At 37.4% G+C, this 24,801-nt stretch overlaps 3 protein-coding genes across 7 annotated transcripts; 2 read left to right on the top strand and 1 right to left on the bottom strand.

Annotated features, from left to right (window-relative positions):
- Nucleotides 1–708: 708 nt before the first annotated feature.
- Nucleotides 709–2,885, top strand: LOC113708480 (serine/threonine protein phosphatase 2A 59 kDa regulatory subunit B' eta isoform-like). Its single transcript, XM_072064334.1, has 2 exons — nt 709–2,120; nt 2,420–2,885. The coding sequence occupies exons 1-2, from the start codon at nt 1,059–1,061 to the stop codon at nt 2,765–2,767; spliced, it is 1,410 nt and encodes a 469-aa protein (XP_071920435.1). The 5' UTR covers nt 709–1,058; the 3' UTR covers nt 2,768–2,885.
- A 1,344-nt stretch (nt 2,886–4,229) lies between these two features.
- On the top strand, nt 4,230–8,063 carry LOC113708041 (uncharacterized). Of its 4 annotated transcripts, none has more exons than XM_072065059.1 (6): nt 4,230–4,579; nt 4,740–4,803; nt 4,900–5,012; nt 5,137–5,276; nt 5,476–5,557; nt 7,456–7,644. In XM_072065059.1, exons 2-6 carry the CDS (start codon nt 4,767–4,769, stop codon nt 7,582–7,584), a joined length of 501 nt encoding a protein of 166 aa, XP_071921160.1. In that variant the 5' UTR covers nt 4,230–4,579; nt 4,740–4,766; the 3' UTR covers nt 7,585–7,644. The 4 variants fall into 4 exon arrangements, with proteins under 4 accessions (XP_071921160.1, XP_027086289.2, XP_027086292.2 ...); XM_027230491.2 differs by having other exon boundaries at nt 4,231–4,579; nt 7,608–8,063; XM_027230488.2 differs by having other exon boundaries at nt 4,230–4,803; nt 4,938–5,012.
- Nucleotides 8,064–8,250: 187 nt separating this feature from the next.
- On the bottom strand, nt 8,251–24,071 carry LOC113708042 (transportin-1-like). 2 transcript variants are annotated; one of them, XR_011821083.1, is made up of 30 exons: nt 23,617–24,071; nt 22,678–22,965; nt 22,400–22,489; nt 22,174–22,251; nt 21,987–22,067; nt 21,504–21,554; nt 21,231–21,316; nt 20,074–20,140; nt 19,921–19,977; nt 19,805–19,834; nt 19,654–19,713; nt 19,064–19,177; nt 18,239–18,352; nt 16,837–16,935; nt 16,080–16,205; nt 15,924–15,998; nt 15,698–15,769; nt 15,456–15,566; nt 13,691–13,774; nt 12,849–12,956; nt 11,977–12,078; nt 11,809–11,871; nt 11,652–11,726; nt 10,713–10,784; nt 10,435–10,559; nt 9,859–9,910; nt 9,702–9,770; nt 9,554–9,613; nt 8,835–9,021; nt 8,251–8,709 (listed from the first exon to the last, which is right to left on the bottom strand). XR_011821083.1 is itself a non-coding variant. In XM_072065058.1 (29 exons), the coding sequence occupies exons 1-29, from the start codon at nt 23,806–23,808 to the stop codon at nt 8,938–8,940; spliced, it is 2,685 nt and encodes an 894-aa protein (XP_071921159.1). In that variant the 5' UTR covers nt 23,809–24,071; the 3' UTR covers nt 8,251–8,937. The 2 variants fall into 2 exon arrangements, 1 of the variants encoding a protein (XP_071921159.1); XM_072065058.1 differs by having other exon boundaries at nt 8,251–9,021.
- Nucleotides 24,072–24,801: the final 730 nt, after the last annotated feature.

Here is a 24,801-nt window from a genome sequence, read left to right as displayed (position 1 = left end):
ACTTTAGTGGCAGACTTGGTGCACGATTATATGCTTATATATACTCTTCATCCTGAAGCCTTGATTGTTATCTGATATTGTGATGAAACCTGCTTCATATCTTCAGTTGTAAGTTAATGGCGCGCCATTAGATATGTGTTTCTAGTTGAAAGCATGATTCAAAGTCGCAGTCGTGGTCTTCACCGTTTTACATCGATCTCGACTTATTGGTCGTTGTCTCGACGAGACCCAAACTTTTGAAACATTTAATATTCAAAAAAGTGTAAAAAAAATGATATATAAATATAAATAAAATTAGCAGAAATAATAAATATTCGAGTTGAGTCGGGACGACTTGACCGTTTCTATCCGTTTCGGAGACGACTCGGTCAAGTATTCGGTGATCCATTATTTCGAAATCATTTTATCCCGGTATCATCAGAACGGAAAATCCTGTTCCAGTGATGACTTGGTTTCGGCCGAGCCTTTGAACCAGCTGAAAGAGTCCAATGATACCTACTAATGAGTAGATTGCAGGTGGTCAATTTGATTTGTTTGCCATACTAAAAAATTTAAGATTAAGGGTGAAATCAATCCACATGCAGTTTGCACTAAATTGGTTCTCAGGTCCTAATTTTTGTCTGTTTGACAGTTAATATTACACTACGAATATTCCAATCATTGGATTTAGCTACGAGAGTACTTTCTTTCGCATACAGATAGCCAAGTGGCGTTCACCGGACAGGAAACAAGAAAACAAAGAAGCCCTGCAGCTCATATTAGCTGTCTTAGTTCGAAGATTAGCTGCGAAATGCTTGATTTTCTTTGCGGATATTCCAATACGTCCTCCTACCTACGAAGTACCGTTTGTTATCTGGCCGAGTATCGTTTCATCACTTGGGTGAATCGACAAGCGAGCTAAGACAAATAGAATACATCAGACATTGCTGTTCCCTCTGTCAGTATCTTTCTAGTTTTGGCACCTCGTAGGACGGTAGGAGCCTTGAGGGCGTTTTGTACTTTTCTGGACAATTACGGATGGATCCAGTGTAGCCTGAAGGTCGGAAGGAGGGAAGAATATGGGTCTGAGGAGGGACAGCCTGAAAGCTTGTCCGAGGGAGAAGAAGTCTATGACCTTGCAGAAACTTTTTGATCTTGATTCTCCCAGAAATGGTGCAAGTAAGCTTGCCAGGAGCAGTAACGGTTCTCCCAGGAAAGAATGCCAGGATTCTGAAAATGAGGAAATCTTCTCTTTGATCCCACATTGTTCCGTCTTTTATACCTTCAATAATCCTCAGGAATCTCCTTCACAGCAAGATCTCAAGAGGCTTAAGCTCATACAGCTGCTTTCCATTATAAAATGCTCGAAAACCGCATTCAATCGTGAGGTTCTGTCGTCTGTTTTCTCGATGTTGTCGGCCAATCTTTTCCGCCCGCTCCCCCCCAGTAAGACTTCTCTCATCTGTATCCTGCCGGATGATGACGAGCTTGTTGCCACCCCTTCGGCTGCCTGGTCACATCTGCAGATTGTTTTCGACATCTTCCACCGTCTGCTCTTGAAGACTGACCCCAAAGAGCTTCGTGAATACATAGATCATTCTTTCCTTGTCAATCTGCTTTCCCTGTTCCGGTCTGAAGATCCAAAGGAACGCGAAAGCCTCAAGAACGTGTGCCATCAGATATACTCCAAATTCACATTCTACAGATCATTCATGCGGAAAGCAATGAATGATGTTTTCTTGCACTACATCTTCGAGGCGGATCAGCACCACTGCGGAATCGGAGACCTTCTGGAGATATGGGGAAGCATCATCAACGGTTTCACAGTTCCGCTCAAGCAAGAACACAAGCTTTTCTTGACGAGAGTCCTAATTCCCCTGCACAAGCCAAAAGGGATGCAGGCTTACCACAGACAGTTGGCTTATTGCGTCTCTCAGTTCGTGCACAAGGACGCAGCTCTTGGTGGGACTGTCGTTAGAGGAATGCTAAGATATTGGCCGGTGACAAACTGTCAGAAGGAAGTTCTGCTCATCGGGGAGTTAGAGGATGTGGTGGAAAACATAGATCCTGAACACTACCGGACTATTGCACTGCCCTTGTGTACCCAAATTACCAAGTGTTTGAACAGTTGGAACTCACAGGTAAAGTACTTTGTTGTCAGATTTCCTATTTGTATTTGTTCGTCTCCAACACCAGAGGAAACATCTGATCTTGCGAGGCCCTGCCTGATCCAAGTCAATAGCAGCATTTCCTTCTAATTTAGTAAACAGATTATCCGGATGGAAATTCCTTGGGAACGTCCTAAGGACATACCTCCCTTGCTCTCTTTCACGGGTCAAAAATAAATTCTTTCTTTTTCTCAAATCCATTGTTTAAGTTTCTACTCCTCTTTGATCGTACTCATCTGCACCAAACTTGAAACTGAATGGTTTGGAAACAGGTTGCGGAGCGGGGGCTGTACGTGTGGAACAACGAGCAGTTTGTGAAGATGGCGTCGCAGGCAATGGAAGATGTGCTTCCGGTGGTGGTTCGAGGCATGGAAAAGAATCTGAAATATCACTGGAGCAACAGCGTGAAGCAGTTGACGCAGAACGTCAAGGAGATGCTGCAAGGATTGGAACCAAGTTTGTACATCAGGTGCCTCTCGCGGCTTGCACTTGAAGAATCTGCGGCTCAACACAGAGAGATGACAAGAAAAGAGATGTGGGAGAGGGTAGAAATGGCTGCTGCAACTAGGAACCAATGCGTCCACCAATTGCGTTGTATATGCGTTTCCAGTTACGACTAAAAACAGAAAGAAAATCATCCCTCGCTGCCGCCTGCTGGCACTTGCTTACTGCCAATCATCATGTGTATAAATTCTTCCATCCCAAGCCATAAATGTTGCCTTTGATGTTCCACTTACATTTCATCATCTTACGCATCAAGCATGAAGTTTCCTAATGACCATTTCCTAAATACGTGTCCCCAATCACAAGATACTAGTTGGTACTGATACATTTCATCATCTTAAACATCAAGCATGAAATTTCCTAATACGTCCACCAGTATGTTCAACCTTGGTTTGACTAGTTGGCGAATCAAATTTGGACGAACTTTTACCAAGTTGAATTCAATTTGAGTATCGCATAAGTTGGTTCATCTTTCAACGCTAAGACGTGCCTAATCACAGCATACTAATATGGATGCGTTTGGACATACGTTACGTGCAAATAATTAATTGTTTGTATTACAAATATATATGCTTTTCAGTCAACATATTGTTACCTCTTCATACTATATCAACACCTACGGTAATTATTTTAAATAATATTTTGAATAATCTCCTATCTAAATAGACTTTTTAATCTATATTTTTTTGGAGAAAACTCTAGGGGCTTGGTTAATAGACTAATGTCTCCTTTTGGTGAAAATTTTTATGTCACTTTGAATACACTAATTTTCACTTCATAACAAAAATCTAATACTAAAAAATACATCAAAAAAAATGCAGGATCACTTTAAATAACAATTAAAATGGTTGGGGGAAACATAAAAGGGACAAAATACGAAAAGAAATCGAGGGATACTGTTACGACTTTAAAATCTCATCATCTTCATCAACTCATCATGATACCATAACTTCATATAATAGATAAAATTTCAATTGAAATCTTCACAATAATCAAAAAGGAGCATAGCCTAAAAATTTTCATTTGAATTTAGCAAAATAACAGCAATTTTTTTAAAATAGGATTAGAATAATAAATAGTTTTGAATTAGAATAATAAATAGGATTTTTTTAATGCCTTTTCATTGATAGCAATTTTTTCTGACTTGGGCTAACTTGAAATATGTAATGGAGTGTGGCTGTTAAGATTCTCGAACTCCATTTGTTCCCTTTTTCTTCTTTAATTTTTCTTTTTTTATTCTACTTCTTTTGTTTCAATTATATTTTATTGTTATATATTTTTAATTAGACTGCTGTTATGAAGTGAAAATTAGTCTATTTAAAGTAGCAAATTTTTCCCACCAAAAGCATTAATTACCACTTAAATTTTTCTGAATTAATTTTTTATACACTGATAATGTAGTGATTTTTTTTACACTAACAGCTATGAACGCATGCCAAATGTACATGAAAAGGTTATCCGACTTTTAATGGAGGAGGAGAGGTTGGTCATTTCGTCAATTACTTAGATAAAATTAATTTTTTTTAATACAAAGTGCCTATTAAAATATTTTAAGAGGATAAAGTGCAATTACTATAATAGTAGGTGGAGGTTTTCTGCATTGAACCGTCCGCGATGTAATAGATTGTTTTTAAACCCTCAACAAAAAAAATAAAAGCAAAAAAAAAAAAAGAAAAAAAAAAAGAAAAGAAAGAATCTGTGTTCGTCGAGGAGAAATGCAAAACAGCTTGATGACAGACCCGTGATGTGTAGACCAAATGCTGTAAATGTGTCAAAACCGCTTTTATTCTGCATGCATAGTTTTGAGTTTTTGACCCACCAAATGTTCGACTGTATGTCACTGCCAAGATGCTATCCTAAAAGAAGCCACCTCTGCTTATTCACTCTTAGTTTTCTTTTGATTGCCTTCCTCTTCTTATTTTCCCAGTGTGAGTCTCCTTGCTGATTACGTCCCGTCCGTGGTTTTTAACTACTGTTAAGCCTTTCTCCTATGTTCTTATCTGCACCCGACAGCTGTTTCTTTTCTTTCTTTCTTTTTTTTTTCTCCCTTTTCTAGTTTTTGTTCTTGATGTGGATACTCTGTGACAGAATTGGGTCTAGTTTTTTTTGCATTAGATGGCGCTCTGTTCCAGATGGATGCCAAACTATCAAGGTTCCTCCCTCCCTTAATTTTACGTACGTTTGGTTTGTATATATATATATATATATTGATATGCCTGATTTGAGTTGTTTTTTCTTCTCACTGGAGGCGTCATTTGCCCAACGCTTGGTGTAATTCGTCCTCAGCTACCTTCCCGTATTCATTGTCGCAGTTGGAGCAGGTTCAGAAATCATCAAAGCATGCCAGTGCCATCCGGCAAGGTAACTATCCTTGGCCCTCATATTGGTTGTATATCTCCAACAATTCTAGTCGTCCATAATTGGCGTCTATCTTTTTGGGTGAATGATACAAGTTAGCTGAAATTATTTATTACGTTATTTGTAGATGGGCAATGGAAGGACTCCGTGTTTCGTGCGGAATAAATATGCTTTATCTGTAGTAGGTAGAAATCATCAGCTGCCAAGCATTGATGATGATTTTGATCAGGAGCCCTTCTGGTCAAATGTGTTAAAGAAATCTTTCTGGTAATGCAGTTACAAATCGTATTCCCAAAATGTAAATCTTTTCTCACCAAGAAAAAGAAAATTGTCTTCTTTTATGTCCATGGGAATTTAGTCCAAGCCTTTTCCTATTGCGATTGGATTCTATTCTTGAATTTTCCAACAGTTACATTAATGGGAAATTCATTGCTCTGGTGCTGAAATTTTTATTTTTTTTCTCCAGGGCTCTGAAGTCTCTAAGTAGATTTCTTGTTGAGCAGCCAAGTCAGTTAAAGTACATAGAATGGCCAAGCTTTCAGAGCACGGTAAGTCTAAATCAATGCCTTACCTTCAGTAATGACTTAAGCTGACTGGCTGCCCTGATTGATAAGGATAACAATGGTTATTGACCTTTTTTGTATGCCACTTTGTGGACTAGACTTTTGCTTAATCTATTTAATCATAAAATCACTAAAGAATTATGAACTAAAATTTAACAAGTTCTCCATATTCCTGATACTACAATAAGAAAAAACATTTTCTTGCCTGCTGCATCAGTGAAGATGATCCTTGATATGTTCACTCACTTTCCTTTCTTGTTTGGAAATATATAATCATCGTGCCTGCCTGATGTGAACGAAAAACTGGATTTGTAAATTCTTGAATTAGGTGCCCCTTTAAATCTAACCATAAGAACCTTAGGATGGCAATGGGGAGAAGAAAGGGCGTAGTCTGAAGCAATGTCCTCAACTCAATTTCATCACCGTGACTTGTACTTATCCATCTTATAGTTGGAAGTTGCTCTGTTGCAAATATCACGTCACGAGAATGCCCTAGATCCTCAGATTTTTAAATTGTCCAATACACAAAGTTGAAGAGAACTTCTGAGTTTTTGCAGCAATTAGATATGTTTATAATGTTATATTCTAGACCTATGTTTGCTTGGTATGAAATTCTGTTTTATGAACGTCTCTAGACTTCCATGTTTTCATAGTTTCACTCTGTTCAATTCATGCACGTAGTTTATTTGTAATAACTCTCATTTAAGCATTGATGAATCCAGAAACTTCTCTGATTTTTCAGCCCTAGAAACTTTTTCAGCCTTAAAAATTTTTATGTGGAGCTGGATGTAGGAGACTTTTCCTCCACCTTCTTCATAATTATACCCAATCATCAATGATCCATATTAGTAAATTGTAGCCACTATCAATCATGAAAGTTGGGTGTCTTGGTGGTGCCATATGGGCTTTCCTAAGTATACTAATGAGCTTTCCTAAATTCTGTTTTCTCAAGATATCCTTTTTAAACATTTTTATCATTATTTCTTTGTTCTTTTTTTTTTTTTTTTTTTTGCAAAACAACAATATTATTAGCCAAAATGGGAAAATTTTGTCTACAGCCAATTTGAAAGGTGGTTTTGCTAGAGAGTCCTAAACCAATTATTGTCAACAATCTTTTATACTCTAGGTGATTGTACTTTTCCTGTGGTTAACTACAAAAGTTCCCCCTAGGTTATAGTAGTTCATCAATACGTTTAAAATGCCCCTGTTTTAAGCCGTTGAAATTTGAGAAAAGCATACCTCTCAGCATAGCATTTTAAGAAACAACCCTAGGAGTTTTTTAGGGGAAAAAAAGAGCACCCATATGCACATCACTGATGATTTAAAATCCTGAAACAAAGACTATGTCTCTAGTCGTTTTTAGACTTTAGTAATATTTTAGACCAGTGTCATTTACTTTTTGCCTTCTCACATGAAATGAGTGGGACATCTCCCTCTATCTTGAACGTGTAATTTTGGGATAAATTTAACTAGACCCAGTTATATGGCTATATTGGTTTTTTAATTATTACAATGGTATCAATGTTTTTTACACATTATTTGTTTGTCTTGGCCATTATAGAAGAATATAGTTGACTAACAGTCTTAGGATTGAGAAAAAAATGACGTTTGGGGATATAGTGCAAAACAAACTATACCAGGGGCTAAATATGATAGCTAACCTTCAGGGGTTTGAATGTCTTTTAGACATAATCACCATTATAAAATTTTAGAGTTAGACTAAGGGTTTTGGGGGTGAAATGAGGAAAAAAAAAATTAATCTTAGGGGGCAAAGTGAAAAACTCTCTATACTTTAGAGGAATTATTGTAGTTAATCTTTTTTTTTGGTCGAAAATTTATTGATTACAAAATATTGATCTTTGGGAGTTGGCTGCATATGCAAGTCTTACAACCCTCAGAAATTGCGGTACCTTGGATCTGACGAAGTCCTAACATCAAATGAAAGAGCAATCTTGCTATTCAAGCGATGGCTACTGCACTTTTTCAAGTACAATAGTGAAATGATTAGATGATTGAATTCTCTCTTTTTCTGCAGCTAAAGACTGCGACTCTCACTCTTCTTCTTGTTGGGCTGCTCATAATTGCGTTGTCCTCCGTAGATTCTGCTCTCTATTATATACTTGCTTTGCTGTCAAGGAGGCGTGCTTGATTCAGGTCTCTCTGGTAAGAAGAGAGAGTCGCCGGCATCCTGTTATAATTTAACAGAACGTCTCAGGGTCTCACGGGCATAAAAAATCAGATTGGCTGCGAAGCTTGCTCTTTGTAAAAGCATGGCAATTACACCGTGATGGGTAGGTGATAAGAGGCATACATAAACCAGAAGATTGTTTTATGGCTGAAACGATTCCGTGTACAATTTATGCTTTGAGAAAGGATTTGATGACCATTTTCCTTCATTTTGATCCCATGTATGGTCTTTAAGACATCAATGGGTTCCTTTATCTCCAATCCAATTAGCAATGGGTTCCTTTTGCCTTGGGGAAGGCACAAATTCTGAAACCTTTTGGCAACAAATGTATTACGCAATCTTAGTAGTAAAACCTTTTTGTGAAACTAAATCAACAGGTCAATTTTAAGTTGATTGTGCGTCGCCGCATCTTCCAAGCATTAAAATACTCTCCTTCCCTGAAACATATAACTCGAGAATTCTACCTTTTTTATTTTTTTTGGATACAACAGACTGCTAACAGGAGGAATACATTCAATTTGACCACCAAAAGCATCCAACTCGAAACTTTGGAATCCAGAGAGAGACATCAATGCTTATTTTTCCACTCTCCTAATCCAGGAAGCAGCAACAGCATAAGCTTCAGCTTCAAAATGAACAAATATTACAGTTCTACAATTCCAAGTATGACAAATGAATATGATACCGCTCCTAACAAAATCTTGTGGAACTCGGCACACTGACCCTATTGACCAGAACATTTAGTCAACCATCACTCTTCAATCCAACAAGGAAAAATAAAATGTTTTTGACTTCTAAAAATAACTTATCCCCTGCTCTGTTCACAATGATCAAGTGAATCTAAAACCTTGAAAAGCACATCCCTGTACACCAACCCTACCTCTCCAACCTCTGCTTCTCCCTTTTACCTCCGATCGCAAATTGCTTGACAAAGAAAATCCTTCAGAAGCTGTGAAGAGTATAAAATATCTTCATGCTTCAATAGTATGCGTGAAAACAAGACCCAGACTCGGGTCTTTAGACAGAAACGCATGTATGACAATCCTCCACAATCAGATAATACTCAGAACTCACAATATTGCAACTGCAGGTTGATGTCCAACCCTGAAGCATCATCATGCAATGGAGATGAGCCCAAACAAACAAGATATACCCTGTTAGATTTTTCGGAAGATTATTATACTCCATACTTTGCTAACTTCTCCTTCACGTGGGGCTCTAAATTAGACATGCATTGCTCCCATGCACCATTGTTGAGCATCTGGGGGACAAAAATTGCAGATTTAAGAACAGAAAATATCAGAAATTTCAAATTGAACAACAATTCAAAGGCAAGAATATACAAGACCAGTCTCGTGATAATTCAAGCTTAGACATGTAATCCCCTTTTTGTATAGTTCTATATTTTCTCAAACAAGTGAAAAGGGGAGTAGCAGCCTAGAAGAGAGGGAAGGATAGGCAATTCCTATAGATGATCAAGAAGGCAAAGCATAAGCTGCCAACCACAGAAAAAGGGAAAGACAAGTGAATGACTTAAACCACTTTATTGAATTCCAATAAGGTCATCATCCCATAATGTAGAGAGAATCATGCACAAATAATGCAAAACCATGTTCACCAAAAAATGGGATAGAGAGAGAGAGAGAGTCAATCAGCCAGAGTTTCTGCAATCCAGATCTCATTACTAAGTTTATTGCGTGTCAGCTGTAAAATAAATGAAAATCAAGAAAAGATTTCTTTTTCCATTTTCACTTAATTTTTTTAGGGACTAAATACTACAATTAGTGACTTACTTGTTTATATCCCTGCAAAACCTGGCACACTTCGTTGTGCAAGTCCTCACTCCTAATTTCCTGCACATAGAACTTAGGTAAGACAGAGAAACTTTTTTGCTCCTAATATAACTTATAGATGAAATTGAGCGAGCAAGATATAACTTACATGCCAACTTGCAATGGCTTGGCAAATATAAACAAGTGAACTTAAAGCCCCTGATGGATTTGTCTTAACCTGTTAGCAAAGGAAAACAAGTTAAATATTATGTATATCATCTCCAACTATCTCCCTGGGAAAAAGAAAAGAAAAAGGAAATGCATACCATTGCGCATAAACCATGGAAGGCATCCTCCTTCTCCACGTCATCTCGTATCCTGTCAAGTGTTTTTAGCAGTTAAAAGGGTATTTTGCTTGCATAGCGAACACTGGAATCACTATGTAACATTCCTTGATTGATAAACAACTTGGATAGTAGACAACAATCTCAAGGAAAGGATACAAGGTTGTACAAAGGCAACTGGTTATCTCTTCAACATATGAAGATCTAATTCTACGTGTTAATTCTGACTCTATTAAGTCAACTAGTTCTTGCAAAAAATCAAGTGAGCTAAAACTTCGATGCATTACTGACAGATTAATCTTATGTAAATCAAACACTCATCTCTACATAATGAAATAATAAAGAATATACAATGTATCTGAAGCTATTAAAACTTCCCAAGGAACCAGCAACCTTAAGATCAAAGAGTAAATAAATTACTGCTTTATTTGCTAATAATTTGGTTCCTTTTTCAGTGTTTCGCCTTTTATGCAAACATGTATCATATTCACACGTCTGATGTTCTGAAAAACTGATACAGAAGAGCATCAATCTTTGTGGTAAAGCCAAGTAACTTACACAGACAAAGCAATGCACCAATGCTGCATGAAATGCCCCATATGTGGTGAAACAAGCTCCGGACAGACCCAAGCTAGACGACCAAGGGTGATTGCACTGTTTTCGATGAGTGATTTGTTCAGGCCCTTTGAAGCATCAAAAGTTTCAATCAAAATGTTCCATAATAAATGTGCATCAGCTTTATAAAACCGAAGTACCCAAAGAAGAAAAGGACAAGACAAATAGAATCAAAAGGCACAGAATTAACATTATGCAACAAACACAGGAAACATAATCACCTCTACATGCTGAAGTATTGGGACTAGGCATGTTATAACTGTCATCACTATGGAGGCCATATCCTTTTGAACCTGAAACACAATTTTCAACATATAACAAACACAGCTGCCCACCAAATTAAATCAGTACCTTATTTTCCATTTTACTTGTACATTTAGAGAAAACATGCAACGAGAGAGTCCAAAATGAATAAAAGTTCTCCACATAATGCAGAGTCAAGATGACCACCTAAATGATACCACCAAAAGTTGCATAACTGAGAAAAACTTCAAACTTGAATTAAGAAAAATGGTGTGCCTACACACACACGTGTGTGCGCGAGTCAAATGTCCCATTCAACAAAATATACCGAGAGCAAAGCACCATGAGACTTGACTAAGAAGATAATGCATATAGTGAATTCACATTTCCCCAATTGAAATTCCTCCTATCATTGGATTGTCCAAAGACACACACGTGTGTGTATCGCATTTTCCTATTCAACAAAATATACAGAGAGCAAAAGCTCCATAAGACTTAGTCTAAGAAGATAATACACACAGTGAATTCACATTTCCTCTACCATTGGATCGTCCAAAGATATTGTTGCCTTTCTTACCGTGAAATACTCTAAACAAGAAGAGCATAGCTCTTACCTTAATTCCTTAAATTCAAATAAATGCCATCCTAAAGATAAATACAGACCCATCAGCCCCTTCAGTGTTAGTAACTAAATGCTATCGTCAGCAATACATTGGGTAGACTTAAAGCGCAGCAAACTTTTAGAATTACTTAGACGGCGCAATCCCAGAATTTGAGAGAAAAAAAGGCCCCCAACTAAAGGCTACAGATTTACAAATTCAAGCAACAAATAATGCATTTGCCTTCCTTCGAAAATCTAACTCATAGAATTTAAGCCATAAACCCGTTTCTAAGGCTTTAAAAGGACATCAATCTACCTTGATGGCTAATTCTCCAATTGCCCAACATGCATTGTTGGCTACTGACACATTTTCCTTCAGATTAGGGGTGCTCTGCATATCAAAACTTGCAAGTGAGAAGAGATTGAAATAATCGAAAATGATGACAAGGATAGGCAGATGATTACCCACTTACCAGTTGCTTAGCTGCAATATCAAGATATTCGGACAGCCGGGAATGCAAATGAATAGGACAAACCTAGTAGAAATGACATAAATGTATCAGACTGTATATGAACTCAGGAACTAAAAGTAAGTTTGATCATAATAGGTTTAAGCTACAAAGTCATAATTCTCAACCCACCCGTGCTAGATCACCAAGCAATGCAAAAGCACTCTGTCGAACATCAGCAGCATCATCCATGCAGCATTGCAGAAGTAAGTCCCTCAAATTACTTTGTGAGACCTACAAGTAAAAGTTCCAATGCAGGGTACAAACTGAGAAATTATACAACATTTTGTCCCGAGATTTCCCTTATCATGCTAAACAGTGGATTGGCAAAGAATTTTATCATTAAATGCATGTAGAAAAGAGACACACACAAACAGCCTGGCGGCTGGAAGGGAAACGCTAGACCAATATATTTATGTGTGTATAAAACCAATTATCAGTGAGGACAACAAAATGCTGGGAGGTTTAGTCCAATGTACCATAGAAGTTAGCAACTTGAAATGCTTCCTTAGCCCATAAAAATGCAAAATAGTCTATTGAAACCATACATCAACTCACACCTTATTAAATAATTGAGCTTCGATAGAATCCATAAATATCTATAACCAAGAGAAAAACCTGGACTACAAAAGTCAATGTTCCTGAAGATGAGTGTAGTAATTTTGATGATTGGTGAGTATCCCATGCACAAATTCAACATTCTAAAAGCTGCCATCATATCTGAGGCCTCTCTATTTCATTGATCTTTCTTTTTCCCAACAAACAAGATCCATATCAAGAAGAAGAAGATTAAAAAATTTTTTGGACAATTTCAGATTTAAACATAAAAAATGGCTTTGTATTATACAAATATTTTCATTCATTGACCCAACACCACAGGAGGTCAGCAAAAATTTCAGAAAAGTACAAACATAATATTTTGTCAACCAGGATAACATCCTAACAGAATGCATTTGAAGTAGGTGAATTAACAGACGCATATAATGCCTGGAGAATTGACGCACCAAACTTTCTATTCCACTGCCAAGACCTTCTGCAAGTCCAGAGAGAAGATCCAAAGAACAGACGATAAACTCTTTATCATACTGGACCCCAGCTGAAACAGGATCAACCTGCAATTCAATGTCTCAGATATAAGTGTGCCAAAGAAGTGTGGCTGGATAATTAAGAATTCAACTTTCAATGGTACAAATTGCTCTATATGCAACAAGCTAATGCAACATAAAAGCACAAAATTGTGGTTTAAAGTAGATAGAGATCAACAGTGTGACATACCACATGATAATAATATGATACATTCAAGAATTTCTTTTTAATTTGCAAACCCAGTCATCTTTTTCGATAAAACGGAATTACAGAAAGCATGAATACAGTAAGCAGGGGAGAAAAAAAAAACAAGTAAACACACAGACTAGGAAACCATTTGAATTAATTGGAAAAGTTATCCCACAGAAGAGTGAAAAGCCCAAAAGACAAAACCATATAGAAAAGAACCTAAAGAATGAATTAAGATGGAACATTAGTTTATTATTCCAAATCACATAATGGTAAAAAATCGTGAGAAAGCTACAAAGATAGCATAGCACAAAATGTGTGTCACTTTTTAAAATTGCAAATCTTCTCACACGTGTTAGAATCCCTCTCGTTACAAATAAAACAAAAAGTAATCTGACAAAATGTAAAAGTAACATGATAAAGACCATATAAAACGTAAAAGTGACAAAACGTAAAAGGTAGAAAAAACACATGATAAAGACCAGAAAATGCAACATGTAGAAGCATCATAAACCACTTGATTCTGAATACAGTTATGTCAAGAAAACAAGGACATCATATTTAGTAAAACCTTTGCCAACTGTTGAGTCTGGATGATGTTTATGCACCTCTGAAATACAGGATGAGCAAATTGCGAAAATCCAGAGCCCAGTGCCTGAAAACAGAGAAAGCAGTTGTTTCAAAACAAAGGAGGAACTCAATGCTTCTTTACATCTTCATTACTTAAATATGTAGCTCTGATGTGCATATTGCATTATTTATTCAGCTCAAAATGGGTTTCACTGCAACCCGTAAAGTAGGCTGGGGAAAGAGAATTCTTAAAAGGTTGCATTCAGCCTTCCACATATGAAGTCTACAAGGACCAGAGTTAGTCATACAGCGGCTTTGCTAAAGTCACATTCATTGTATTCGGAGACTCTCCAACATTATACTGCAAACAACATTCCTGAAACAATAACTCCTGTACAGATAGTAGAAGGATTAATCATGAAAAGAACCTTCCAAGTAACAACTATGCCTCATTTGCACCTCACCCAAGCATTCTTTCAATAACCCCTCCATCTTCAAATTTCTCAATTTAATGCATTATTGCCAAGAAATCAATATATTTCATTCAGAAAAAGCATCTTTGCCATTTGACAACCAGTAAAAAATACTATAATCCCTTGTGACACTCAGGACTCGTCCAAAAGGTACATTTGCCCCAAAAAAAGTCTCTTACTTTCCAATTTTTCTCAATCCTTCTATTCTCCTTTCATTTTCTACTACTTCCAAAGAAGAACAAAAGGAAGCAACAGCAGTTGCAGCCATGGCCAAAAAGCAATGCAGCAGCAGCAGACGGTGCCACTTATTGTAATTCCCCACTCCTTCCCAAATGTGGTGGATTTTACCAAGAAAAACGCCTATACACCCAAACTTTTACTCAAATATTTCAGCCTCAACATTGTGCTTAAAAACACTACCACCAATGAGCAAAACCCTACCTTCAACAACCGCAAATCATCACAAATCAATGAAAATTCACTCCAAACTAAATGCTTTAAAATGTCAATACGAACCATCAAGTGATCCATTCCAAAATTTATCTCAAGGAAACGAAATTGCAATCAACAAACTAAAATATTGCAAATATTTTCCCCACCGGCAAAGTTTGACCATATCATCAACCTCCATCTCTGGACTGTAGCCTGGTATGGTGGAGGTGAATTATGGCAGAGACAACAAAAAACTTGGAGAGAGCAGGGCTTACTCAGAATTGATGGTGACAAGGAGAACAGGTGATCTTGGGGCAAATCAAGAGTCGCTTTCACTTTCACTTTTGACAGCAAGTCATAGCAGCAAAATTAAAATTCAGTTTACTCAAATAGGTAATGGGTTAAGTGCACATTTGTTAGAGGATTATGCATCTTGACTCTTGACCCTAACCCACAAAGGGGTTTAGGGGATTTTACCATTTAAAAATAAAGGTAAAGCAATTTTCCTAGAATGCCACTATTAAAAAGTAAAACTATCTGCCATGTTTCTCCTCCTCACTTTAGACACAAAACACACCAACTTCAAAACACACTTCACACTGAACACTAGAGCAAATACAGTTGATGTGCAAATGGGCCATAAGAGCAAGAGATAATCTTGTAATCAACAGCAGACAAAATTAACATTCGAAAGCATGCATAAGTTACCTTAACATGGTTCTTGCACCTCAAGATATTTAGCATGTATAGATATATAGGATCCAACTTCTCAAAGGTTTTCAGTTTCATGACCCATAAAATATCCTCTCAGATATGGATATGAAAAAGCACTCAGGTAGTGAAAAAGTAACTATTGAATACCTGTGCAATTGATGTGAAGCACTCAAGCAGGGGGAAAATATCTTTGTCTGAATTTGAAAGTTGCTGCCACTTAGCAATTAATGGAGGCATCAAAATTTCAAGATACTTGGGCTGCAGAAGTCACAATAAAGTGCAATTAGATGCGGATTACTTCAATAAATGCTGTTCAATTACAAACATGCGAAGTCTGCCAAGGTAAGAATTCAGACATGCTAATAACCATCATGCTCCATCCAACCTACCTGATTTAATTCCCGTCCAACAGCATCTGCCAATGTTCCAATTGCGTCGTATACTATTCTAAGATTTCGCCTCTGAATAAAAGACAAGGCACACATTAGACAGAGGTCAGAGAAGCATAAACAGATCCAACTCCAATATTGACTTGTAAAACACCAAAAATACGAAAATGTAACATAACAAATTAAAGAAAATTAGTATGTATGCCATTATAACATAACATAAAACCTGATATTTTGCAAAAGCACACATCAAATGCTGCAAAATGATATCCAAAAGTGGTGGTAACTCTTCTGCAGCCTCCTGAAAAAAACGAAAGCTCTCAGCTAGATCAATCTTAAGGACAATGACAATCAAAGAAAAGACATTTTTCATCAAGGAAACCTCTTCCAATGTGGCAAAGGCTGAACAAGCAGCTTCCTGCACCCGCTTGTTGTCGTCCAGTATTCTTCGTAAAAGACCCATAAGAACTTTGCTGAATTTCTCACGGCCTTCTTGCTGACTAGTACCCTGAAATTTTAGAAGATCTCCTTCAAGATCAAACCATTCCATCAAATTGAGTATGGTTGTATGTGCAACAGCATTCAGGAGATTAACAGATAGTTTCCCTAGTGTGTCAAGAAAGCTTTTGGAGCACAGATAGTTTCCCAAGTGCCACAAAGAAGGGTTACCCAAAATCCAATACGGAGTAACTACAGATGATAGAAACAGTTACACCAATTACTAGGACCTTTCAAATGGCTAATCATAAGCAGCCTTACATATCGATGGCATGAGAGACCTTCATGGTAAGGCAACTCCTTGTATGCCCATGATTTATATAAATTAAAAGCCCCAAAATACTGTCCCAATTGGGTTTAAATTGCATGGAAGTTGAACCCTATACTAGTGATCCTTAATCTGCTTTTCCTAGGGCCCAATCTCTGCTTCTGCCAGTCCCTTTTATCTCCTTGTATGCATTACTGTGTTGCTTCGAGACATTGAACGTTTTGAGAACAAGATTAGAAGTCAACCTTAAAATATCACCACCTCTTAAAAAATGCTCAATCACGATCCTCTAGCACCTCTTACTACAACATGAGGACAATGTAAAAAAAAATACAAGTCAAACCAGCATACGCCAATGCTAAAGATCACTTACATGCACAATATATTTGCTGAAACGGGAAAGTGTCCAGCAGGAAATACTTCGTATCAAAGGGAACTTGTCATCTAAAAGAGGAATAAGAAATGCAACAATCTGCAAAGGGGGGCCAAAAAAAATTACAATGTTATTTTCAGGGAAAAATACTTTTTCCCCACAAGAATTAATTAAAAAAAACAAAGAATTTGGTTCATATTCCTTCCTTTAGTGAGGGAAACTACAAGATGGTAAAATAACATATTGCATTGTTTATACAAAGCACTGAAACAAAGGTAACCAATACTGCAGTTTTACTGCACAGTATAATAAAGCTTAAGCTCAATGAGCCACTTGATAGCAGGTCAGCCATTATTAAGACAACTATCGGCTGCAGTAAACATCCAACTCACTTGTATTCATCTCAACAGAATAGCAAAAAGTGGATCCAATACTAAGTTGCACAGGAGGGTAATGTGTCTAATGCACCCAGAAACTATGAGAAATTTTAGAACAATTCAATAGCAGACTAAGGCTCAGAACTTCATGGCTCTTAACATTTTTATAGATTTTTTAAATGGGTTAATCAAATCGAAACAGCTTCCATTTTCTTCAGAATTTCTGTTTAAGTTTTTTAATAAACGAAATGGAACCTCAGTTTCTCATGCTTTCTACCTCAAGGATTGGATGGGAAGAAAAAAATGATGGTACTCCATTCTAGGAGATAATCATTAAAAGGTCCCTCTGTTCTTGATAACCAGCACAAAAAATGTAGTCCGAATGTTTTTCGGAGAGGGGATAGATAAAAAGAGAGAGAAGACAGCAAGGAGACAAGTGAAAAAGGTAAGGAGAGGAAAGAAGAAAGATGGGGTGAGACAGAAGGAGATGGGAGGCTGACTAACTAAGGAGAAGTAATATAAGAGGGAAGAACGGTTTAAAATTATGTGTTGGTTCATGCATGTCAGGATTGAACCGTCAGTGGTTTCAAAATACTATTCATCCATGACTTTGAAGTGCCTGGGAAATGCATTTTTCTAATCAATAACTATGTCCTTATTTCATAAACGATTTTATCAGAAAAGCAAAGTAAACAGTTTGGTCAACCAACGCTTCTTTACATTATAAACAGAAGAAGACATGACATCAAACCAGACCTTAATTACTTCAACTGAAATTGGACAACCATCAATTAAGGTTTTTAAAGTTTCAACTTCACGCAGACTAAATTGAGTTCTTCCAGAAGGTTCTAGATGATTAATACAATGTAAAGCAACAACCAAGGACATCTCCTGGGAATACCCATGCATTAAGAAGGGCGCAGGAAAGCGCAACACATACAGGAAAGTGATGTAGAAAATTTATAACTAGCTTTTTGCACAAGACTTTAAGCCATAGATGGCAAGTAAATGAAGGCACTGTACACCTCTGACAGATGAGGGTAGAGCCCAGTAATGCAACCCTCAGCTATGGCACCAATAGCCAAAACCGCAGCTTCCCTTTCTTTCCATGCTCCATCATCTGTATTGCCCAAATTTGACTGCAAAGAATCAACAAAAAAAAAAAAAATTCATCTGAAGCACAATCAAGAGTATCATGTCTCTAGCACACAGAGAGAGAGAGAGAGAGAGAGCATGTGCGAGGACTCGTGCTTCTGTCTTTGTTAAGGCTCAAAGTGTCAATCCACCAAAGTACAACATCAAATAGTATGAATGAAGGATCTCCATCAGATCCCATTTTTAGGCAAAGCCATAAGAAATAAATGCTGCCTCCATCCCAATAATAGTGTCATAATTTCCTTTATGGTCTGTAGCAAAATGTTTGTCACTAACTAAATTTGTAAAGGAATCTTTTTTTTTTCCATAATCTTCTTCTTTGCTACTTGTTTAGTGCATGTAAGGGCCCCGCTGTACATATCTACAGCAGCTGCCTGCATGAAATGCATGAGCAGTCCTTTTAATAAGCAGTGTTAACATGCACACATGGAACTTCATAAACATACAAAGTTGTCCCGCATGTCAAACCCATCATTTAGTTCAACCTTAAATATTATGAATGAAGGATAAAACACGAATTAGCACCCAATTCCTTTTCTAACCAACCATGTTTACTAATAATATGGAAAGCCAATGAGTGACAACTAATAGAGGACAAAGGGAGTAACAAGCTGCAAAATGGAAGTATAAAACTACACTACAACCCAGAGAGATGCAAAAAACACAGGCAGGCTGGGTATGTATGGGCAAGTTACCTGAATAATAGGCATCAAAGTGGGGAGAATCTCATCGCCAAAAACATTAGAGAGAATATCCAGAGCAGCTGCACTGCATTTTCGCAAATTCCAACTGTTCACAGTGTCATCATCCTGAGATGAGAAAAACCACAAGTATCATGCTTTGACAGTTTAGTCGAATCTATTTGAAACCCTTCGATGGAGTCCATTACCACCACAAAAACATTACTCTCAAATACAGGACTACAAGGCAAAAACAAAAGGCGCATGATGGTAGAGGCAACGCAACAGTACAAGAAATACAAAATCATATCTCATTCAAGCGTTTTCCCAGATAGCCCTTCTCCACCAGAAAAATGCCACCCAAAAGATCAATAGCATGCAAGTCAGACTGCCAGAAAATTCACATGCAAAGGTTTCCCAGCGTCAGCCCAAAATTTGATCTTCAAACACCAAAAGAAATAGTTTGCAAGACCAAGAGATGGCCTGGTAATGTTTTGTCCTTCATGCATAAATGGTACTATTCTAAATTCATTTACGCTCATTTTTATCCTAGAGAAACCCCTTCAAAGAATGTGAAAAAGACAGAAAATCAACAAGATGCTTACATCATCTTCTCCATCCTCCGATCCATGAAAGCGTGATGCATGAAAACGAGGCTTCAGATCCTGCAGGTCACATTTTTCTATAAGAAACATTCTGTAAAGGTGTTGTAGCAGCATGTCTTTGCATTGGTTGTGAAATGAAATGACAGAGTACCTGCTCTCGATCTGGAAGAGATCCATCTTCCTGCATATATCTTATGAAATTAGGAAAAGAGCATGACAACAAAATGGACAAAAATATCAGTGACAAGATAAATACAACAATATAACCTCAGCATCCACAAGCGATTCATCATCATCAGCATAGGCCATATTCGATAGCAAAACCTACAAACACAATATCGGTGTGCCACAAACATGATTGTCTCTCCATACAACACAATGAGTTAGATTCAACTCAGAAACAAATAAAGAGGACCATACAGGAAGAAGCCGAGGCAAGAAATCCCTCAAGTTGTCAGGCGGCAACTGGGCATCACAATATGCTGACCTGTCAATCACCAGCAAAGCTATTATATTTTGCAAATAAACACAAGACCTAAGAAAGTTGCATGTGATTGAATCATATCAGCATGTCTGTCCCCTGGTATGCATGATGAACGTAGGAGTTAAGGAAAAATGTAAACCAATAATCAATCTTCTTTTGTTAAACCCAGCACAAGACAGCAACTTAAACTCTTGTTATAACCTACAACTAAGTAATTATTAGAACACTGCAATGAATAGAAATATGAGCAAGGCCCTAGTTTAGGACCTTTTAAATTTATGCATAGCATTGTACATGAATGCGACAATTATATGTTAAGTCAAAAGCTCCATGAGATTTTCGCATGAATGAGACAATTATATGTAAATTTATAAGTTCCGTGGGCATGCACTACACAGCAAAGTTGAAGTTATAATCTTAAATTCGAAAAGGATGCAGTTTAATCCCCAAGAGAACAAAAATTTTGTTTGAAGCATTTAATTTTTCAGGTAATTACTGTGAAAAAAATATCTGCATAATTCTACTCAGTGGAAAAAGCTACTATTCCAACAAAGGGTCAGCACGGTACTTAGCCTAAAGAAGCATATTTATGTGAGTACAAGCAACATAGGAACTCAAAGCTAAACATGGAATAAGACTCATGGTCCCTGAAACCTTTAGTCAATAAAAAATCCTCCAAATCCCAGATCAAGAACAGTTAGATTGATGTCATGTCAGGGAACCAAAACAAGTGCATGTCCTTAATCCCATTATCAATGTAGCTACATTCAGCAAGAAAGCCTGCCAGAGTTTCACTCTCTAAATTATATGATCTAAAGCATACTCTCTTTACCATTAATCCACCATGTAGTTAGCTTAATAGTGATATCCAATCACTAAATAGTCACGGCAACACCGCTCAACCAAATTTGAAATTGGCCAAAAGGGCTTGTATACAACTCATATAGTCAAACGCAAAAATGCACACATTTGACCTGTTAGGAGCTCAATGACACAGAAAAATCCAGCATAGTCTTCCAGCAACCTCAGCTATAATAAACAAACTACATAAACTTGTCAACATTTGAAGGGGAGGACGAGAGTTCAAACTTACCAAAATTCACAAGCTTCAAGAGCCACTTCATCATCACGGTCCTTGTTGACTTGTAACATATACTCAATTACATTCCTCAAATGTGGCTGCAGCACATCATTAATTAATATCGATGCAGCATGATAGAAATGGCAGAAATTCATTAAGGGATTGACAAAATAGATCAAACAATAGAACATTTAAAATAAGCAAAAATTAACATGACTTCAAATGAAACAGTAAAAACACGGACATCAACTAAAGATTATGATATTGAGTAGAAAGAAATATAACCTCCAAAAAATCTGGACGAACATCAATCAGCTGAACAAATGCAGAACAAACCTGTCCAATCCAACAGCAGAAAGCAAACAGAACAAAGGAAAAGTAAGTACTTGAAGTGAAAAAAAAAAATGATGTTACAAGGTCCCTAAGTGGTCAGGTCAATCAGTAAAACAGTAAATTGTCATTTAATCAAGAGTTCAAGGATAAAAATGCTCATGTCCAACTGAAACTTGTTTACAATTGTTCATAATCTGCATTAACACAAAAAATGACACAATAGCAAAATCAGAAAAATGATAACTACTAAAAATCAACACAGGAGGGTTTGAGGAAACAAGATAACATAGTACATGTACATGAACGGTTTCTTAGCCAATGGAAAAGAAAAATAAAAAAGTGAGGCCAGTGAAGTCATCATAATTGCATAAAAGCCCAGCATATATTATATTTCAACAGCATCAAACACAGAACCAATTCACCAAAAGTGCTTACCAACTTCCGAACCTCCGGAGCAGGATCATTAGCAAGAACAAACAAACCTTGCAAGTATTTATCCATGGATACATACAAAACCTGCAAAGTTGAGGCGAGTAACAATTGAAAATCAACTAAGATGTAGATGGCTGAGGAATGAAGAATGAGAAGATTAAAAATTCAAAGCTGTTTGCCTTGTACTCACAGTTGGCATTAGCATGATGTATTGATTTACAGAGTTCAATGAAAGCTTTCTTAGAGAAGCACTGGAAGACTGGAAAAGCTGACAAAGCACAAGAAGAAACATCTTGTGAGTTCAGTGTGCAAAGACAAGGCAAAGAAAGCACATAATTTGTTGCTAGCCAACCCTTCTAAAGAGCTGGGGGAAGGATGGTGGGAGAAAAGAGTAAAGGGGGAAAACAGAAGGCTACCTGGAGAAACCTTGGAAGGAAAACATTAATGGGCCGTTCAGATAATCCAGCAATATCAGAATCCAGTACTTGGGGTATATCCTCACAAATCTGAGTAAAGCCCATATGTTACACCATAATTTATAGAAAAGACAACTTATGTTTTCAAGGCACACATATCACCATAACCATCAGAAAAAGAAATCCAGAACTAGATGCATAAGACTCAATAGAAAAAGAATGCATACTCCTGTGTTTAACAGCTTTGTAAACTGGGTGCACGAGAAGGGTAGAGTTACCTTGGACAAAGCATCCATGGCACCATCCATGTGATTCAGATCATTACTATCCAAACACTTTACCAGGGCATGAAGCAACTCAGGCCAGCCAGCAACTCCACCAATCTGAACTAGTACAGTAATGATTGTTCCGGCTGTAGACCTGATGTGCCTATCAGCAGCCCCTAAACAAGGTAGCAATTCTGTTTTGATGTACTGCTGATTTGCTGACGGCATGGTATTAAATGTAGTCCTGAGGTTATTCTTTAGAAGCAACCCAGCAGCTTGCCTGACATCCACTGATTTTCCCTGTGACAAACACCCATCTAGCTTTTTATAGTGATGGACTAACCAAGATTTACAATTCCAAGCAGTAATTGAAGACTTCAAAATGGATCCGAAGGACTACTCTTCCGACTCTTTGCTGTAATGTTAGCCTCTTTAGATAACAAATCTAAAGTAGCAAAAGCATTTATCACTGCCAGTCTACACAAACGAACATGACACTAACTTTCAAATGAAACGTTGACTATAAATGTCGAACTCTTGGCTAATATCGAATTAATCCTGCATTTCACTGACTAGGACTCGCAATAAATTCAGTCAGACAGTACCGGTTAGAAAATCTGTGAACTTTGCTCAAATACTACTTGCTACTAACAGAAACGAATTGGAAACAACTGACTCAAATAAATCCCACATACAAGGATCAGCAGGCCGTAAGCCATCTTCCAAATCAAACACAGGTAGCCAACAAGTGACGTAATAACAGACTGATCGAAAGCTCAAGGAATTAATTTAAAATTCTTAAAAGTAACTACTACCAGTACTCCAGGACCCAACAGAAAAAGGGCTATGGAGCCACCACAAGAAGGATAAGGAGTGTTGCTTGAGTGCTCAAAATAAATAGATGCTATAAGGAAAGCAAGAGAGGCAGAAAGAGGAGAGAAAATAGAAGACCTGAGCACGAGCGAAAATGAAAGCGAGGTAATTATTGAAATCAGGAAACTGAGAATAGTGCTGGAGTTGCTGCCAAATCTTAGACTTATCGGAAGTCGGAGAAATTTGCTGCTCCAGCAATCCGCAGATCTCCGTGAAACCTTCCTCCTGCGCCTGCCAACTTCCATTCGCATTGCTATTAATATTCGCCATCTTCTTTTCTTCTACCTCTGCTTTTCCAGAAGAGGAATAAATAAATTTTCTTCCTTTCTTGTTTATCTATGTATCAGTTCAGATATGTTAAACTAACGAAGAAAAATCTTAAATGGGGAGAAAAGAAGGAAAGGGAAGGGGGCGGGGCAGCGATGCAGAGCCGACGACGACGAAGACGACGAGGAGGCTCTGTTTGAGAGGGGGGGGGGGAAGAGAGAGAGAGAGAGAATTTGGTTTTGTAGGCCTTTTTCTGCTTTATCAGAGGGTTAGAATCAGACAGGTACGGGCGAAGAGAAACTGGTTTATCAGCCGAATTGGAACCGACTTTTAGCTCTCATGGTTTTTAAGGACAGTCCTCTAAAAATTTGAGGTTAGTTTGGGAGTTTAGGATAGAAAAAAGAGCAGAAGGAAATACTTAATTAAGTTAGGAGAGAAGAAAAGAAATTGTTTTATTGTTTGAAGGTTATAAAATTAGTAGAATCATTAGAGGGAGTGCCCGCGCATCGCGTAGGTGTTTGATCCTTGTAGGGAAGGAGGTTTTTTTGTTGAATTAACAATAGTCCATTGTAAAAAAAAATAAAACTTAGTATGAAAAGATAAACGATATAATCAATCAATTCGAATAGCGTTACAATAAAATTGTGTTAAATTGAAAGTCGTTGATAATGTAGAAAGATAGGATAACACAGAAAACTAACCTTATTCCAGAATCTCCATCGAGAGCTCTTACTTGTTATTGCTGCAAACTTATAAGATTATAACCAACTCAAACCAATTGAGGTTAGGTAACGTGATAAGAGTCGCTAATTGTAGGTACTAAAAACACACCGATAAAATTAAGAGAGGCACCGAAAAATTGGAGGGGTGAAATCTAACCTCACGCTGAACCACCAGGAGTAGCTGAGACTGAAGAGCATTCTGAGCTGATTAGTATGAAACTAGGTAGAATTATCCCAATCCTAAAATGCAAATATGGAGAAATTGATAATCAAC

Source organism: Coffea arabica, chromosome 9c, assembly GCF_036785885.1.
Source record: "Coffea arabica cultivar ET-39 chromosome 9c, Coffea Arabica ET-39 HiFi, whole genome shotgun sequence".
In the NCBI taxonomy this organism is placed as follows: Eukaryota; Viridiplantae; Streptophyta; class Magnoliopsida; order Gentianales; family Rubiaceae; genus Coffea; species Coffea arabica.
The sequence above is the reverse complement of the archived record's forward strand: the minus strand, read 5'-3'. Positions and strand labels throughout refer to the sequence as shown.